Below are 20,569 nucleotides of genomic sequence, written 5' to 3' on the forward strand. Positions count from 1 at the left end.
TGACATCACTAATATAGCAAACTAAAATTATTTATTCATATATACATATATACAGTTGTGGCCAGAATTATTAGCCCCCTTCATAAATATGATCAAAGATGACTCTAAAAAAAAATCTGCATTGTTTATCCTTTTGATCTTTAATTTATAAAATTAGCAAAAATCTAACCTTTCACTGAAGGAAAAGAATTGAAAGGAGAACACGTTGCCCACAATTATTAGCACCCTTTTATTCAATACTTTTTGCAACCTCCTTTTGCCAAGAGAACAGCTCTGAGTCTTCTTCTATAATGCCTGATGAGTTTGGAGAACACCTGACAAGAGATCAGAGATCATTCCTTCATACAGAATCTCTCCAGATCCTTCAGATTCCAGCTCCATGCTGGTGCTTCTTCTCTTCAGTTCACTCCACTCATTTTCTTTAGGGTTCAGGTCAGAGGACTGAGATGGCCATGGCAGAAGCTTCATTTTGTGCTCAGTGACCCATTTTTGTGTTGGATTTGATGTTTGTTTTGGATCATTGTCCAGACGGATGATTCAACCACAGCCCATTATAAGATTTCTAGCAGAAGTGGTCAGCTTTTGATTTTTTATCTGTTGGTATTTGATAGAATCCATGATACAATATATCTGAACAAGTTGTCCAGGACCTCCAGCACAAAAATAGGCCCACAACATTAAAGATCCAGCAGTATATTTAACTGTGGGCATGGGGTACTTTTTATCCATGTGTGCACCAAACCCATCTGGTGGGTTTGCTGCCAAAAAGCTCTTTTTTTAGTTTCACCTGACCATAGAAGCCGGTCCCGTTTGAAGTTCCAGTCTTGTCTGACAACTGAATATGCTGGAGATTGTTTCTGGATGAGAGCAGAGGATTTTTCTTGAAACCCTCCCGAACAACTTGTGGGGATGTAGGTGATTTTGATAAAAAAAATTTTTAGGCTTTCTGAGATTCAAGACTCAACTAATCTCTGCAATTCTCCAGCTGTGATCCTTGGAGAGTCTTTGTCCACTTAAACTCTTCTCCTCACTTCACATTAGGATGATTTAGACACACATCCTCTTCCAGTCAGATTTGTAACATCTTTAGTAAATTTGAATTTCTTAATTATTGCCCTGATAATGGAAATGGGGATTTTCAATGTTTTAGGTATTTTCTTACAGCCACTTTCTATTTTGTGAAGCTCAGCAATCTTTTGCTGCACATCAGAACTATATTCTTTGTTTTTTCTCATTGTGATGAATGATTAAGGGAATTTGGCCTTTGTGTTTCCTCATGTTTATATTCCTGTGGAACAGGAAGTCATGGCTGGACAATTTCATGTTCATGTTCATGATCACCCCGGTGAGCTAAAAAAATGTAAATATGAATGGGAATATACTTCAGAGATATTTTACTCATAAAAAATTCTAGGGGTGCTAATAATTGTGGGCAATGTGTTTTGGAGAAAAACATTTATTTCTTAATGTTATTTTCCCCCCACTTTCAATTCTTTTCCTTCAATGAAAGGTTAGATTTTTTCTAATTTTATGAATTAAAGATCAAAAGGATAAACAATGCAGAATTATTTTTAGAGTCATCTTTGATCATGTTTATGAAGGGGGCTAATAATTCTGACCACAACTGTATATATATATATATATATATATATATATGCTCTCCAACACCATTCCATCTGGATATTCATTATGCTTTTTGTATTGATCACCATAATGTTACATCCGACGCGCGGTGTTATTGTAAACATTAAGGTTGGACTGTGTAAGTGAACACTAACACTGATCCGGTTCAATATGCACTCATGTGAAGAGGAGAGTGACTCCGACCTCCGTATCAGATTCCTGTCCTCCTCATTGTAGTCATCCTGTACGGACCCCAACACTCGGAAAACACTGGACCAAAACTGCATCCCATGACCGCTAATGAATTATGTGTAATCAAATACCATCCTTTCAAACACACAAAGTGTAAACTATGTAATGCTAATCATCTGAGGGATAAACCTAAACCTAATCCAGAGGAGTGTGTTTAAATGAATAGAGTCTTTGAAGATGGAAGTAGGTTTTTAATACTATGTTTTAAGTTATTTATAAGATAAATAATTAAGTATAGTCTTTCAGAATGCAGATAACCAAATGTAAATACATTGACGAAAACATTGCCTGGTCAAATCTATACAGTCTTGCATAGCTGAGTTTTATTCAGAGAAAACCCCTCGTGCTGCACGATTTTGAGAGGTGTGCTAAAGCACCAGCACTACGTTTTCTTCACAAATCATACAGTTCAGATTATCCTGAAATGTTATAAAAAGCAGATAAACGAAACCATGAGATCTGAAAGGATTTATTTAGAAAACTCACCTTTATGTGCAAACCTCACCTCGACTGCATTAGGTAGTCACATTTGTTTTTGTTTCTCATAGATTATGTTTTGGCCAAATGTCTTTATAATCTGAGAAACTAATCTGAGACAGTTCTACATGAGAAAAAAAGGAGCAACAAATAATATAACTTATAGTACAGTAAAAAAAAAAAAAAAAAAAAAAAAAAAAATCAACAATATAATGTATTTGGCTTTGGTATGTGACAACTACATTTTCAGAAACACATTCGTCATTATATAGAAAAACTATCTTCCACTGTGTTGAGTCGTATTGAGTAATAATTCTGAATATTTTCTCAACAGACACAGGCACTGATGAACCACAATATCTACATAAAAAAGATATATTTGAAATTTTACAGTAATACTGATGAGACATTAAAATGGCTACTAAAATATCAGAAAAGAAGGCAGATGTTTTGGCTTGGAGTGTCTAATGTAAGAAGGTTGCTGATTGACTTTGATAAAATCCTCAGACAAGTGAAGTCGGTTAATTCAGATGCATACAGTTGTATTGGGAGTTTGGTCAATATTTTATGAAGTAGAGGAGAAAAGAGAATTCTGGCTTAAAGTGGTGCTATGGGACTTCATGAGTCACTATTGCCATTCTTGTAACAGTTCAGTGAATTCTGCTGTGCTCATTTGTATGGAGGAATCTGTTGAGACTGTCTAAAGACTGGGCTAATATGATCTAAGAGAATTCACAGGTTTCTATCTGACGCTAATTTCATAAGTTTTCTTTTCCAAATGGCTCAATCTGATTTGCTGTATAACTTTGAAATGTAGGACACCATTCAAAAGTTTAGGGTCAGTAAGATTTTTTAAAATGCTTTTGAGAGAAGTCTCTTTTGCTCACCAAAGCTACATTTATTTGATCAAAAATGCAGTAAAAACAGTAATATTGTGAAATATGATTGCAATTTAGAATAGCCGTTTTCTATTTAAAAAAATAGAAATCACTTTAATATGCCGGTTTGGTCCTCAAGAAACGCATTAATATTATCAATGTTGACAACAGTTGTGCAGCTTAATATTTTGGAGGAAACCATAATACTTTTTGCAGGAATCTTTGATAAAAGTTCAAAAGAACAGCATTTGAAATTTAAATATTTTTTAATTTTGTCTTTATGATGACTTTTGACCCATTTAAAGGGTTAGTTCACCCAAAAATTCTGTCATTTATTAATCACTCTCATGTCATTCCACACCTGTAAGACCTTTGTTCATCTTCAGAACACAAATTAAGATATTTTTGATAAAATCCGATGGCTCAGTGAGGCCTGCATTGACACCAAGTTAATTTACACTTTCAATGCCCAGAAAGCTACTAAAGACATATTTAAAACAGTTCATGTGACTACAGTGGTTCAACCTTAATGTTATGAAGCGACGAAAATACTTTTTGTGCTCTAAAAAAATAAAATAACGGCCTTATTCAACAATATCTAGTGATGGGCGAATATCAAAACACTGCTTCATGAAGCTTCGGAGCTTTTCAAATCTTTTGTTTCAAATCATTGGTTCGGAGCATGTATCAAACTGCCAAAGTCACGTGATTTCAGTAAACAAAGGCTTCGTTATGTCAAGTGTTTCGAAATATCAATGGTTCACATGACTTTGGCAGTTTGATTCATGCTCCGAACCAATGATTTGAAACAAAAGATTCGTAAAGCTTTGAAGCTTCATGAGGCAGTGTTTTGAAATCGCTCATCACTAGATATTAGGGATGCACCGATAGCATTTTTTAAGGACCGAGTACGAGTACCGATATTTTTTTTCCTGGTACTCGCTGATACCAATGCCTATATACATTTCTTTTTTTTCCCCCTTGTTTGATGTGGCAGTTTTCCAAGCACAACACAGTGAGACTAATGAATGTAGGACAGCTACTTTATTATTACTCCAATGAAAAAAGTAATAATTTTTATGTGCTTGTCAGAAACTTAAAGTACAAATTTCACAGCGTCCAATAAAAGTCATAATAAAAACAAAATAAAAAACAAAAACAAACATAATGTCTTTTTTAACCTGCCTTTCAAAAACTAATAAATATTACAGAGCAAATGTTCATAACATAACACTGTGAAGAACTAATGTAACCTAGGGTGACCAGATTTCTCATGGTGGAATACAGAACAAGTGGGCAATATGACCATGATATGAGAAATTTAATTTCATGATATATATTATATATACATTTATTTAAATATCTTTTGTTGTTTTATTAACATTAATGACAGACAAATATTTAATTAGGCTACTGCCCTTTAAGACCGAATCCATGAATGTAATATACTCTGACACATATCCTGTTTTCACCCACCTGTTTACGTCCACTTAAGCCATAACCGACTGTATTTACTAGAGATACTCCACACGATGAACATTTTGACAACTACAGCATGTGTGCATTTGACCATTCAGGCGCAAGGAGAACCGATAGCACGGTGTCTGAGAGAACTGGGATCGCACACAAGAAAGAGAGAGAGCACTTCTGGTCTGTGTCATTCAGCGCGATTCCGTCTATCCGCCTTCACATGCAGTTCGCAATGTGTGGGTTGTCATCATTCATTTTTAAGTATTTCCACACCCCTGAGGCTGACATTGTTTCTGCTGCCGCCGCCGGTGTCTCTGTGCACGGACAATTCTGTCAGTTGCGTCACGTGTGGTATCGGTCTTTGGGATTGGGGGTATTTTTAAGAGTACGAGTACAAGTACATGAGCTTGGTATCGGGCCCGATACCGATACTAGTATCAGTGCATCCCTACTAGATATTGTTGAATAAAGTCGTTATTTAGTTTTTTTGGTGCGCAAAAAGTATTCTCGTCGCTTTCTGGGTATTTGAAAGTGTTAATTAACTTGCTGTCAGTGAAGGCCTCATCGGATTTTATCAAAAATATCTTAATTTGTGTTCTGAAGATGAACGAAGGTCTTACAGGTGTGAAACGACATGAGGGTGAGTAATAAATGACAGAATTTTCATTTTTGGGTGAACTAACCCTTTAATGCGTCCTTGTTGAATAAAAGTATTAATTTCTTTAAGAAAATATCTTACTGACCCAAACATTTTAAACAGTAGCGTAAATAGAGTTAAAAGTGTATAAAACAAACTTCAAAATGAGTCTGAATTAAGTCATGAATCAAAGCAATTGATTCCCATGAACCACTTGAATAAAGTTCACAACTGGGATTATACAGAATGAGGCCAAGAACGAAACTTGTAGGCCTCTAATGCAGCATTACAGTCGGCTACTGTTGGACCATCTAAAAGCTTATCTGCACAAGCTGCCATCCACTGCCTTCCACCGTAACAAGGCATCACATTTCTCTAACTTCATTGGGCTATTGCCACAAGTGGCAGGCCATCTGTGAAACCCAACAAAAAGTGGCTTTTAAAACAACAGCAGCATGACTTGCACTGCAGCAGGGAGCAATGCTTGACACAACCCCATATATTTGAAAACTGTAACGTTTCACTGAACTCGAGATGATTTATGACGTGCCCACAATGTTTTGGCAAAACCAGATTGTGGCTTTAAGTACAGACAGAGACACTATTTTTTACTTAAATCGAGTCGAGCGAGCAACAGCCCCCCGCAAAGATCTTCTGTGAAAACATTTACTTTGGAATCTGCACAAAAAGTGAAAGGAAACCCACTGCAGAAGAACAAAGTTAAACATTTGCATCAATGCAAACCAAAACACAAGGTTAAAATGCTTGGGTGCAGGATGCTAGCATAATCTGCATTAGACTTGTAGCAGTTGTCTCACCGTGCACCATTAAACTCTAGCATGGGAAGAAGTGCTGCAAGTTCAGCTGCTGCTTTTCTACATTCAGAAATATAAAGTGAGGAAATGTGGACACCATCTCCCATAATTCCATCCTGTGCCAATGTTGTTCACATGAGTCTCTGGGCCTGCTGGGCTTTGCGGTCCTCTAGGCTGCGGCATACCCACATGGACACGACCTCAGTGTTGCCGTCATTATATTGCACAATAAAGGGGTGATCCTGAAAAACAGAATAAGGAAGATAAATAAATGATTTTTAATTTCCAATGTGATTCTTCACTGATACATAACAGCAATACAAATTAGTAATAGAGGGTGAGCAACAATTATGTACACTTGCTCAATTATGGGCTGCTATTTATACAGCAAGCAAATCATTCTAAAACATGACAAATCTCACTAGAATGTATCATAAAAATGAGAAGGGTGTCAATCATGTGCATGTCAAGGTGATTCCTAATGATTTTCCTCTCCATGTTCAACAGAGATGAACAGTGACAGATTGAGCAGCGTAAATGAGCACATCAGCTCTAATTTTTTTCTGCCACAAAGCCTCTTAAGTACTGACTTTGTATTAAATAGTTCAACTTACAATAGAATGACAGTGATCGAAACGCAAAATCATTAGGAAGCCCCAATGAGGAGACATACAAAGAACCCCAAGATGGAAAAAAGCTAAATTGAACTGAAGCTGAAAAAAAAAAAAAAATCAGACACACATCCAAGGAAAACTTCTCATCGGTAAACAAGCAACAGCTGTTTCTTAATCTTATGTTCAGTTGATGCAGACTCAACACCTTTGATGATCTTCTCATAGCCTTTTACCAAGCCATCATCTTCTCTCATTATTTCCTTCTTTCTCTGTCAACGAGGACAACGCTATACCATCAATCGTTCTGTCCTCTTAATGGTGAGCTCTGCCTGTGCCACAGTGAGGTTAATCACTCTCAGTGCTGGAGTGCTGGAAAGGGCAGTCCTGAGGGGCGGCTCTACCAGCCACCCATCTCATCAATCACACAGCCTGGGCAGCTGAACGCTCGGTGCCAGCTCCACATCCAGACCTGCTGCAGTGACATGCAGCTCTGCCTTTGCTCGGGTGAGGGTCTGACCCCAGCGATAGCCTGCTTTACGACCTGACAGAAGAGGCCAGGGAGAATGGAGAGAATTCATGTAATAATTCTTCAACTTTGGGCACTTTTCAACTTAGAAATACAGTCTCTTTAAACACCTTTTATGCTTTTACTACTTAAAATTTGCCAACTAATAATGTCCAATACATGTAACACAGCAGAAATTCTGTCCTTTCTTTCCCCCTGAAAGTAACAAACATTTCCACCACAGGTAATATGGTTCCATCCTCTAATATTGGTTTAGTAACACTCTGTGATGGAAGTAATATTTTAAATAAAATGACTAACTCTTGCTGTAAGGCTATTTTCATTTATATGTGCCCTAAATACACAAACTTTAATAAGTTTTGCATAATTTGACAATTACAGTTTAACAGGGATGACATATGAATAAAAATGCAACTCACAAGTGATATTTAACTTGATTTTTCTTTTTCCCCCTCACACGTCTCATATATTTGATATCCAAGTATACTAACTTCTCAAAAAACTTGATCAGAGGCAAAATGACTGTATTTTGGAAATGATGCTTCAACTGTGTGGTAGTCATATTTTGTTTAATTGATATAAACCTTTTTCACACAATAAATATTAAAATGACTTCATTTATTTAGATTCTCACTATTTTAAATATAAAAATGTGTACATAAAAGACATTTGAAAAGTAGCAAAAATAAATTAAGGCATTAAAGGTGATAGGTTTTTTTTTGTCGACTGAGAATCGAGACTGAGAATCCAAAGACTGTTAGTGAGTTTTTGAAATGAGCGCATGCGTAAGAACAACCCCCCTCCTTCACAGCTCATTTCAAGAGAACGCCTCCCAAAACTCGTGCACGAGTATTGGAACACGAGTGTTTACCACCGGCATTCGCTGTGTTGTGCTTGTGGATTCATTATGTCGGACTCACCGCAGGTAACTCATAATCTGCAGTTGTTACTCCTGTCTCCTGACAAAAACATTGCATGCAGCGCCTGTAGAGTGTGGAAAGTTACTGGAGCGCGCAGCCGCGCTCGTCTCTCACAAGGAACGTCATGGCAGTGATTGACAAGCCAGAGGGCCAATCGTTTACGCGATGATCGCGTAAACGATTGGCTGAGGTTTTTAAGGCCCTACCTCGTGCACAGATGATGTATATTAATATTATTACTATCAGTGCACCTAATAAATAGTCTTTTATCAGTTAGTAAAGACAGTTTCAAGTAATATTGCAAAAATGTATAAAACAAAACATCCTCTTTAGCACCTTTAAGGGTTAGTTCACCCAAAAATGATCCCATAATTTAGTCACCCTCAAGCCATCATAGGTGTATATATACTTTCAGTCAAACATCAGAGTTATATTAAAAAAATTATTGTGTCTCTTCTGAGCTTTATAATGGGAGTGAATAGTAACCGATATTTTGAAGCCCAAAAAAGCACATCCATCATAAAAGTAATCCATACGGCTCCAGGGGGTTAATAGAGGCCTTCTGAAGCAAAGTGAAGCGATACATTTTTGTAAGAAAAATATCCATATTTATAACTTCATAGACTATAATCACTAGCTACCAGTAATGTCTGTCCGCGTGTTTATGAGAGAGTCGAGTTCCAGCATATGACGTACGATGTAGGCATAGCTTAAAGGTGGCCTAGATTCAAAAATTGAATTTATCTTGGCATAGTTAAATAACAAGAGTTCAGTACTTGGAAATTACATACAGTAAGTCTCAAAGTCCATTGTTTCCTCCTCCTTATATAAATCTCATTTGTTTAAAAGACCTCAGAAGAACAGGCGAATCTCAACATAACACCGACTGTTACATAACAGTCGGGATCATTAATATGTACGCCCCCAATATTTGCATATGCCAGCCCATGTTCAAAGCATTACACAAGGGCAGCCAGTATTAACGTCTGGATGTGCACAGCTGAATCATCAGACTAGGTAAGCAAGCAAGAACAATAGCGAAAAATGTCAGATGGAGCAACAATAACTGACATGATCCATGATAACATGATATTTTTAGTGATATTTGTAAATTGTCTTTCTAAATGTTTCGTTAGCATGTTGCTAATGTACTGTTAAATGTGGTTAAAGTTACCATCGTTTCTTACTGTATTCACAGAGACAAGAGAGCCGTCGCTATTTTCATTTTTAAACACTTGCAGTCTGTATAATTCATAAACACAACTTCATTCTTTATAAATCTCTCCAACAGTGTGTAATGTTAGCTTTAGCCACGGAGCACTATCAAACTCATTCAGAATCAAATGTAAACATCCAAATAAATACTATACTTACGCGATTAGACATGTTGCATGACGAACACTTTGTAAAGATCAATTTTGAGGGTTATATTAGCTGTGTGAAGTTTTTTTATGTTGTTTAAGGCAAGCGCGAGCTCTTGGGGCGTGGAGCACGAGAATTAAAGGGGCCGCACACCCTGAATCGGCGCATTTATAATGATGCCCCAAAATAGGCAGTTAAAAAAAAAAAAAAAAAAAAAAAAAAACTATGGGGTATTTTGAGCTGAAACTTCACAGACACATTCAGGGGACACCTTAGACTTATATTACATCTTTTAAAAACATGTTCTTCGGCACCTTTAAGTTTAGGTGAGAGTAGACGCCTCTCATGGTTCAAATAAATAGTGCTGGGCAACAAACTCAAGCTACTCTGACATTTCTCTTTAAAAATTCTCATTTTAGACTTCTAATTCATGACCTTCTAATTGCTCTATCCTTTGCGCTTCCACGTTCATCAATCCGTCATGTGTCAGGTCAAAGTGCACTCTTTCACTGGAATCGTCTCGCATATGGAAGCCAGTGATTCTAGTATATAAAGTTAAAAATATGGATATTTGTCTTACAAAAATTCATTGCTTCGCTTCAGAAGGCCTTTATTAACCTCCTGGAGCCGTATGGATTATTTTTATGATGGATGGATGGATGTGCTTTTTTGGGCTTCAAAATCTCGGTTACTATTCACTCCCATTATAAAGCTTGGAAGAGCCAGAATATGTTTTTAATATAACTCCGATTGTGTTTGACTGAAAGAAGCCCAGGATGGCTTGAGGGTGAGTAAAATCATCGGATCATTTTCATTTTTGGGTGAACTAACCCTTTAAATGTAATCTTCATATAACAAAATCCAAAAATCTTTAATAAAACCAACCCCTCAGACATAAAAGTGCCCAAAGCTAAAGAAACAATCAGAGCACATTAGCAATAAATGTCGAGCACAGGCATGTATCTAGCAGAGCGCAAGTTGATAGGATATGCAGATCTGCTAACTAATGCAAACCCATACATTTGGGTGTGTGTCTGATGACCTGAAATAAATCAGAGCTTAGATGGTCACCCGTTTGTTTGGATGAGCTGAGACGGATCACAAACACACAAAGCGCACCACCTGTGTGTCCCTCTGTTCTGTGTATGTGTGTGTGCTAGAGCATGCCAGAAACAGGACCTCCATTAATTAACCCACCTGCTGCTAGCTTAGCACACTTTCAGAGTGGAGAGGCAGTATAAATACTCTGTTAGTTAGGTCATTATCGTCTTCCTGCTTTACCTCTCCAACACGTGAACAAAAAAATAAATAAATGGGAAAATCTCATTTAAAAGTGTGGCTACATTAATCACAGCCCCATATCAAAGTGTGATAATCACCTGAATTCTCTATTAAAGTAAAACTGCCAAACCCAGGGGAAATCTCACCTCTCTCTTTAATTGTTTTGAGTCTGTTAAAGGCTTTTTAATCTAAGATTAATTTATGCAATTTTAAATAACTCTACATATGATTAATAAGCTTGAAAATTAAAAGGAGTCCAAAGCAATTATAACAAGTGGTTGGTCATCACCTCATTAGAATGTGTTGGTGAACAGCGACAGCTCAGCGTAATGCGTGTCACTGTGTGTGTGTGCGTGTGTGTGTGTGTGTGTGTAAGGCCGATTTTGAAGCCGAGAGAAAACACGAGAGAGAGACACAGAGTAAGGAAGGTGAAGAAGTCGGAGTAATAACTAGGTCTTTTCAGATTTGCATACTAACGACCTGCTCCCACTGGATACAGGACGATGTATATGACAATGTTAAGATTTCATAAATGCTGATCTTTTAATTCAGCAGTCACCATGGGACAGACCATCTATCTGGATTAAAAAGCTGCAGGATAGGTCTACATCACTTATAGTTAAGCTAACATTACAACTGTGAGTGAGATGGGAGGGTTGGCTACCAACACCTATGAAACACAAACACCTTAAAAACACCCCAAAGATTTCTCCAACAGATCTCTAAAAGAGGTCTGTGTTTCAAACAGAAAACTGAATACACAATATTGCTTAGGGCTCGGAAGCCAAGAACCTGTTCTTATTCAGAACTAAGTGAATAAGCATTTCCCTGAGGCTTCTTCTGTCAGGTTATATACAAGGGATCATAAGGAGAACAATCTACAGGAACTTTTACCAATGTGAAGTTTGTTGTGATTGTCAGTCAGAGGTTAATTAAAAGCTATAACAAGCTTTTAATGATAAAAAAAATTCTGGTAAGTGGGATTTCTGATGCATCTGTAAAGCACGGAACACACCAAGCCTACGGTCAGCTGTCGGGTAGTTTTTGTGCATCGGTTTTCTCAGTGTGTTCCGCACCTTCGGCTGAAGTTGGTCCTCATCAGTTTTTTTTCGGGCGTTTCGACATGTTGAATCAGCGTCGGGCCGTCGGAGAGAGAGAGAACTCCGATTGGCTGTTCAGTATAGCAAACAAGTCAGTTCAAGAGAATATAAGCAAAAGTTATGAAAGCAAGCAAATAAGTCATGACGGCACAGTTTTTGAATGACGAATACAGAAATATAAATCTGCTTAAAGGTGCCATCAAACTTTTTTTTACAAGATGTAATATAAGTCTAAGGTGTCCCCTGAATGTGTCTGTGAAGTTTCAGCTCAAAATACCCCATAGATTTTTTTAAATTAATTTTTTTAACTGCCTATTTTGGGGCATCATTAACTATGCACCGATTCATGCTGCGGCCCCTTTAAATGCTCACGCTCCCCGCCCATGGAGCTCGCGCTTGCCTTAAACAGCATAAAGTTCACACAGCTAATATAACCCTCAAAATGGATCTTTACAAAGTGTTCGTCATGCAACATGTCTAATCGTGTAAGTATGGTATTTATTTGGATGTTTACATTTGATTCTGAATGAGTTTGAGGCTATGCTCTGTGGCTAAAGCTAACATTACACACTGTTGGAGAGATTTATAAAGAATGAAGTTGTGTTTATGCATTATACAGACTGCAAGTGTTTAAAAATGAAAATAGCGACTCTTGTCTCCATGAATAAAGTAATAAACAATGGTAACTTTAACCACATTTAACAGTACATTAGCAACATGCTAATGAAACATTTAGAAAGACAATTTACAAATATCACTAAAACTAATATGTAATCATGGATCATGTCAGTTATTATTGCTCCATCTACCATTTTTCGCTGTTGTCCTTGCTTGCTTACCTAGTCTGATGATTCTGCTGTGCACAGATCCAGACGTTAATACTGGCTTGTGTAATGTCTTGAATGGCTGGCATATGCAAATATTGGGGGCGTACATATTAATGATCCCGACTGTTATGTAACAGTCAGTGTTATGTTGAGATTCGCCTGTTCTTCGGAGGTCTTTTAAACAAATGAGATTTACATAAGAAGGAGGAAACAATGGAGTTTGAGACTCACTGTATGTCATTTCCATGTACTGAACTCTTGTTATTCAACTATGCCAAGGTAAATTCAATTTTTAATTCTAGGGCACCTTTAAATAGACAGTTATCTCCTTTATACAGAGACGCACAATGCACATGCTAGTTGAGAGTCGGCTGAAGTTCTTTCGGTGTGTTCAAGCACATATTTTTTTTTAAGGTGACAACACCGTCGGCTTTCGTTGACGCTAATTCTTTGTCGTCGGGTTGGTGTGTCCCGGCTTTTAGCTCTCTAAATTAGGACGGATGGATGGATGGATAATGCAACTGGATTATTTTCTTTCCATACATTTAATCCTTTTAAAGTATTAAAATAATCATTAATGGAATGGATTAATTCCATGAATTATTAATTAAACTGTATTAAATTAAATGTACAACCATAATTATTAAGAGGAATTAGTAATTCCATTAAATTCTTTAGTCTTCCCATCCCTAATATAAAGACAAAACCCATATACGGTGACTTTTGTCAGACTTTAAAAACTGTCTGAGCTAAACTGAAATTGATTGATTTATTCAGATTCTCTGAGCTCTAACATTTGATCAAGTCTTTGTGGCAAAGAGAGTCCAGCAGCTTTGAAGACCCTCCATTCTCAAGGGGGTGGGTGGGAAGGAGGGATGACAGACAGACACGGTATCAGAGAGCTAAAAGGTAGGATTACCCTCTGGGGAGTTCAAGAAGCTCCTCAGCGTGCTAATGTGTAAACAAGTCATCAGAGCGGTGTCAGAGGGCTTTCAAAGCCTGTTCTCATCTGAATCCCCACGGCACAGGCCGCTGGCATTCATCGAGACTGTGTCTTTTTAAGAGCCACTCCCATGAGTCTTAAAACACATGAACACAAGCAATCGCTCCTTAGCTCATCAGCCCACGTAATCAGGAAACGTGGGGGTGGATATAGGAGCGCTGTGGCAGATTCTGCGAGTTGGTAGGACTCTTACAGCTTTTTGTCCCTGGCTGAGGCTCATATCTGCTGCAGCTGAGCCCCCTGGACAGCCCGCAGGGAAAGGGGGTTGGGGGTGGGGTGGCAAAGGCCAGGAGGGGACAAAAGGTGCTAAAAGGCTGACTGACAATGAGGGAGAAAGATGTCAATCACTGCACTGCATCTAACTAAAACTAAAAGCTTTACAAGTTATAGACATATAAATAGAAACATGATTCAGGATTTTTTGATGAATAGAAAGTTCAAAAGAACATTTCTTTGAAAAATATTTGATTTTTTTCTTAGATCTTTTGTAAATTTTTAAATGTCACTTGCTGAATAAAAAGTATCCATTTCATTAAAAAAATTCAAAAGAAACAGCATGTTTTATTAACAGCGCTAGTATACAGACATCCGATATTAGAGGATGAAGAAGATACAAGAACATCCCACAAATTTCTTACCTATTCTCAGAAAGATGAGTTAAATGCTAGGCATCATTGAAAGTGGAGCCTGTCTGTCTATCACTAGACGATGAGTGAGCAAACACTGAAGCACAGGTATCACACACATTCAGCATGCAGCTGAAAGTGTGTCCATAGATCTCTATGGACTGCGCTGTCCGTGGTGCTGACAAAATCCAGCTGCTGTGCTGACAGCTTTTAAAGGCTCTGAGTGCTAACTTCTGTGATAGTGTGAGCCGACACACAACCTCAGATTACATCAGTCCAGCCTATGGGAGAGTTTAAGTTGTTCCAAGTGGCACAAAGACAGAAGGGAGATGGGACACAGCATTTTTGAAACAGAGTTTTTGAGTTAATAAGCACTAGAGGCCTGTGGGCTGATTTTCCAGACAAAGATTTAGCCTGGGATGAGACTCAAAATTCCAGTGGATAAATCAAGTATTTCATTTAAGCCTGAGTCTTAGAAATGAGACAATATTTATAAGTTTCCTTTTTGGATGAGGACACAATGTGCAATAAATAAATAAATAACTTTACTTTATACAACCTGACAATTTCCACAAAATTAAACATCAAAATGTATAATTTGCAAATGTTTATAAATCATATATGTTGATTATAGTCAAATATTTTGATTATATAAATATATAAAATTTTCCAAACAAAAAAAAACCCTACACCCTCCCTTGTGTTCAAAAGGGGGATTCTGTTTGATTTTGACTATGTGAATTCTTTCATCTCTAATTTAGAGAGCTAAGAAATGCATTAGAAATCCCACTGACCGTTAAAAGCTTTTTATAGGCTTTAATTAACCTCTGACTGACAATCTCAAACTTCACATTGGTAAAAGTTCCTGTAAATTTTTCTCCTCCTTATCCTCAAAGAAGTGTTTATATTTCCAAGAACGTTAAAATGTATACATGTTTTTTTAAAAGATGTTAAAATGGAAACATTTAGAAGGGTTTAATTTCATAATGCTCATGCAACTTTTTATCCAAGAGCTTTTTATCTGAATACTCATGCGCCCTTCACAAACATACACACGGCATCCTCCCAATAATGCAGAACAAATGCACTCGGCTGCTTTTTTTGTCCTTCCTCGATTGAATCCACAGCAGAGGTGTCAAAGGATACACAACCCTTACAAAATTCACATCAATAGCCTGACGGTCAGAGAACTTGCATGCATGGTGCAGATTAGTGGAGTATCTAAAACAGGATAGATGAAGTTTTCAAGCAAAAACCAGAAGAAAAAAAGGTCAAGGCTTTACACAAACCCTTACACAGAGTCCTAACAAAAGCCTTCCTACAATCAAATACACCCATTCACTTACTCTGTCAATCGAATAATTGGCATTTCATGTTTCATGTTCTAAACCTCTTGAAGGTTGATTTGGACTTTTTTTGGGGGGGGAGTGTAAAAGCGAGGAAAAGAAACTCACCATAAGGTTGGTTGGAGCTGGTCTCTCTTTGGGTTGCTTCCTCATACTGTGGGAACAAAAGCAGAAGAGGTAATTATAAATGTGATACATGTAGCAATTAATCCTCCACCGTTGGATGAAAGGATGAAAGCAAAAGAAGAAGCATGTCAGAACTCCTTGAAAATAAACAGAGATGTGTTTGAAGAGGACAAACCTTGACTTACCAGCACCGCTTGAGGACTCATTTTACTCAATACCATAATGGCAAGCGTTTACGAGTTAAAGCTTCAGAGATATTTGTTATGTATTTTACATGGTGGTATGCAAAAGATTCACACTAATAATGTTTTCAACTAGCCAATTTATCTGTCAATATATTGAAAACATGCCACTGAGTATCAAGGCAGTCTTTAAGTCCTTAATATAGAGTTTTAAAGGAATGATATCATATCCCCCCCATTGAATTTTAGGGCCCTATTTTAAAGATCTAAGCACATGGAGTAAAGCGCACGATGCAAGTGCACTTTGGGCGTGTCCGAATCCACTTTTGCTAGTTTAAGGATGGGAAAAATGGTCGGCACATGGTCTAAAAGAGTTGTCCCTACTCTCTTAATGAGTAATGGGTCTGTTTTGGGCGTAACGTGCAATAAACCAATCAGTCTCATCTCCCATTCCCTTTAAAAGCCAGTTGTGCTCGCGCCATGGCGGATTTGCTATCTACATGGCGGAATTTGCAATCGGACAAACTGAATGCTTCTCTAGTGAAGAAATGGATCTGCTCTTGCGCGAGGTTAAAGCTGATTTGTTGCATAGTTGAAATAATTTAAATATTTTCAATGTGAAATATATTTTATATATAGAAATTTATCTATGAAACACCTTTGCTGAAGCATTGTCTGTTTTCTTGCAGCTTTTTAAAATGTCTCAAATTTTACAATATTAAGCCTTAAAGGTCAAACAGTCAACAATTTAATTGATGGGGTCCCAAAATACAACAATAAACGTTAGCATGTTATTTCAGCCATACTGATGTCTAGAGAGAAAGCTATTTTACCTGTCCCACTTTCTGTGGAATAAAGTCATGGTCAGATGTATTACAGAAGCTACTTTCAGTCTTACAACACTAATTTTATGTTTTAAAACAAATTATAAGTAAACTGTTTGCTTCTCTTGAAAAATATTGCATCAAATAATGTTTTGCAAGAAGTGATTTTTTAGAATTAGAAGGTTCTATCTGCATTTGACCCGTTCTATGAAAGAGACATGTTCCCCATATCATTTTTGCTATAACCTTGCTAGAACCTTATAATTCCAAGGTGACAAAATGTATTTTATCATTTACTTTTTTGTTACAGTTTTTTTTTTTTTATGCAGAAAACTATTTTGTTTTTCTGACTTTTCATTCACCTCCTCTCTGCCTATTTAAATGGATGAGAAAGGTGATTTTTTTGCTGCTGTGCTTTTAAGATTTCTATATAGAAGATGACTCTATGCAATTGAAATGTGTTCAATATAATTGAATCTGCACTGTACATTGTCTTCAAAACCAATCTTTTAAGACAAATGTTGAAATGTGCCACTGCACCTGTTAAGGTCGGAATGAAAGTATAAGGGACCTTGAGAAAAATTAACTTTAGTCACTTGATCTGAAAGAAATTAAAAGAACTTTACAACAGCAGCAGATTCCACACTTAGTAAGAAACAGCAAACTTAATGCTTACAATTTGTCTAGATTTTCAGAGGAAATTTTTTATTGTGCAATAGCCTACAACAACAAATATGAATTTGAAATCAGACTGCCCCTCTGACCCCACACAGTTGTTCCTGCCTTGCTTGCGTAATTTTGATGCATTGGGAAAGAACATTGGCTTTTTGAGTTAATTTAATATACATATATCGCAAACATATCATTAGGCGAATATAGATTGAGGCCTTTGTTATGCTATTACACTTTAGGAACTGTTCAGTCATATAGTTTCCCTCTTTTACCTAATATAAAATTATGCATTGTCATGTGACGGTCCTCTGGGCCCGTTCTGCTTTAGCTGGCTGTGGGGCGGGACTTAGGGGGTATCATCATGTGAAACACCTGCAGAGTAGGATCTAAGAGTTTTTGGTTCTCTGATTTGGCCCCCCTTCCGTTACCCTTTGGTTTTCTGTTAGTTTGGGGTTGCTTTGTTGTGATGATTTGTTTGCTTTATGTATAAGTTTAGTTTGGGGCTTTATGTTTTTGCAGGCCTGTTTGTTAAGTTGGAATGTGTTCATTATTTTGTGTTACTTACTTAGTCTTTATTTACTTTTCCTTAGCAGTGCTTTCCATGTTAATTATTATGAGCTGTAAACTTAATTTTTGTTAATAAATAATTTTTATTCACTTTTGTTCTCGTTGCCTCCCTCATTTGTCGCGGCTCTGAGCCGGCCGTGACAGTCATCACTGTATACCAGGGGTAGTTCTAGACCATTTTGAGAAATGGTCACCTATCTGAGAAATCAAGCCAGTACTGCTTCAAGAAAGTTTATAATTTTCAGGTGTTTTTAAGTCTTATCAGTTTAAACATTCAAGTGATTTCAAGCCATTCAAGCACAAGATGCTATGAAAGTAACTTCATTCGGTACTCGCACGCTGTGATAGATCATTTCTGTGCATGTGCACAGAAAGTTGCCTCTCAGTCAGTACACACAAAATTATGTCAAAATACCCATCTTGACGAGTATCCATGTAAACACAATCAGTTATGTCTTGAGTGAACGAAAACAGTTAAGAAAATATCGGATGCGTGTCAACACAAGGGATCTGTGCATTAGGTCTTAAAGTGAAAGCAGCCTTATATATCTTCTGTTTCCTATGTTAATAATGTTAATCAAACAACAAAAGAAAAAGAGAATCACTCACTGCTTTCAACTAAATAACTTCTGTATTTGTATATATTTACTTCATACAGTAATTCAGTTCTCACGAACACTGTAAAGTACTGTTTATTTAATTTGTATCTTTTTTCTCTTGTGTTATTTGTGCTATTGCTTTTAATTTGTTATTTTATTATTGTTTTTAAAGTTTGAACTTTATATTAGTTAGACTAGTATTAGTTTTTGCTGTGATCTGACCAGGCCAGAAGAAAAAATCCTTAGTGCTGATGAGCTCTGAGTCCATATTTTTGTTTTTTATCTAGTTAAAAGTTATACTTATTAATAACAATGATATGATGACAATTTTCTGTTAGTCAAACAGTAGCCTCAATGTGCACCGATTTGAACTGTACTGCAGAAAGACTGGTATCATTATGTAATTTATTGACTTAATTTACCATATAATTTACCAATTTAAGTACTGGTAGGGTACTTTTGACTTACTATATAGTAATATACTGTAGTGGTGCCAGTTTACAAAGAGAACTTCATTTTGGCTTGATTTTGTTCGAAATGATGTCACATACGTTTGTTCTTCAATTTTGCTTCAAGTATATTGGGGGCTTAAGGCAATGGTCTTTTGCTACACATTGTCACTGAGGGCTAAGCCCCACTCAAAATCAAATCCTAGAACCATACCTGCTGTATAACATGGCAAGTCTACCACACTATCCATGATCCTGCAAAGAAAACTTTCACTCTCTTCATTCTGCTATTTCACAATCCATTTTACATTATCACCATAGTCTGTATAAGGGTTATCATCATAAAATAAAACTAGATCTTAAAAAAAAAGAAGAAGAGATAAAATATCAGAACTGAAATCAAATATATATAAAAAAACTTAAACTTGATTTACTTCAGCTTGCCAAGGTAACAACTTGTTGAAGTACTAAAATAACTAAACCTAAATAAACTAAAACTAATAAAGAATTTACAAAGAATACTATATAGACATAAGAAAAACTAATAAAAATAACAAAACAATAAAATCACTAAAACTTTCAAATGAATGTGAAATCAGACTATAATATTATATAAATGATACTAAAATAACACTGGACTGTATTACAGACTCATTTCAGTACCCCGGCCACATGCAGGTGATATATATTCAACTGTGATATGTGACAAGCAAAAGCGTACAGTAAGTCACACCGATGTAGTTGTCAGAACATCAGATGCTCTTTAAAATTCAGCCGGAATGCCATCTAAGTTTGTGTTTTCCAACTGACAGCATTCAAGCACCTTCCAGTTCTTGACTCTGTGATGAAACTACTCTCATTTAAATACTCTCATCATCGCTCTTTGAGACTATAATTGTATATCCTTTCTCTATATCACATCGTTGTGACTGTGCAGGCCAAGTTTCTAAACACTGAATGAGCGTTAGAGCTGCATGATTCTTGATAAATTGAGAATCGCAATTTTTTGGTTTAAAATAGAAATCACGATTCTACCACGATTCTGAATGGACAACTAAAAATAACGTACTTTATTAGGTTCTGAAAAAAAAAAAACGTTAATTGCAGCAGTGTATTTTTTTAAATGAATGATTCAATGACTCACTCATAAAGACTTCACTTGTTTCATTACTGGATGAAACAGTGTTTTTGAACGAATCTCTTGAATAAATGATTCAATAGCTATGTGTCCATTCAGAGTTGTGAATTTAACTTATGCGCAAAATTGGAATATCGCATAAAACATTTGCGAATGAAGCAGCATTTCCATCCAGTGAGTCGAAGAAAACAAAATTGTCACTTCCTGATAAACTGGTGCTAAATATCACTAGGAAAAGGAGAAGCCACTATATAT

General features: G+C 36.7%; 1 protein-coding gene across 13 annotated transcripts in view; it reads right to left on the reverse strand.

Annotated features, from left to right (window-relative positions):
* Positions 1–5,377: 5,377 nt before the first annotated feature.
* Positions 5,378–20,569, reverse strand: part of map2k5 (mitogen-activated protein kinase kinase 5) — a 101,769-nt gene continuing 86,577 nt past the window's right edge. For 8 of the 13 annotated variants that reach the window (XR_007184129.1, XR_007184128.1, XR_007184127.1 and 5 more), the window contains 3 exons: positions 15,866–15,911; positions 6,972–7,307; positions 5,378–6,394 (listed from right to left, as the gene is read on the reverse strand). Coding sequence is in view for 5 of the 13 variants with exons in the window: in XM_048184508.1 (XP_048040465.1) it covers positions 6,284–6,394; positions 15,866–15,911 (157 nt within the window). In the remaining 8 variants the exon portion in view is untranslated. Of the gene's footprint in view, positions 6,395–6,971; positions 7,308–12,990; positions 15,633–15,865; positions 15,912–20,569 lie in introns of those variants that run through there. The other 5 variants (XM_048184508.1, XM_048184505.1, XM_048184504.1 and 2 more) reach the window with 2 other exon arrangements.

The sequence above is a fragment of the Megalobrama amblycephala genome, linkage group LG3, assembly GCF_018812025.1.
Source record: "Megalobrama amblycephala isolate DHTTF-2021 linkage group LG3, ASM1881202v1, whole genome shotgun sequence".
NCBI classification, from domain to species: Eukaryota; Metazoa; Chordata; class Actinopteri; order Cypriniformes; family Xenocyprididae; genus Megalobrama; species Megalobrama amblycephala.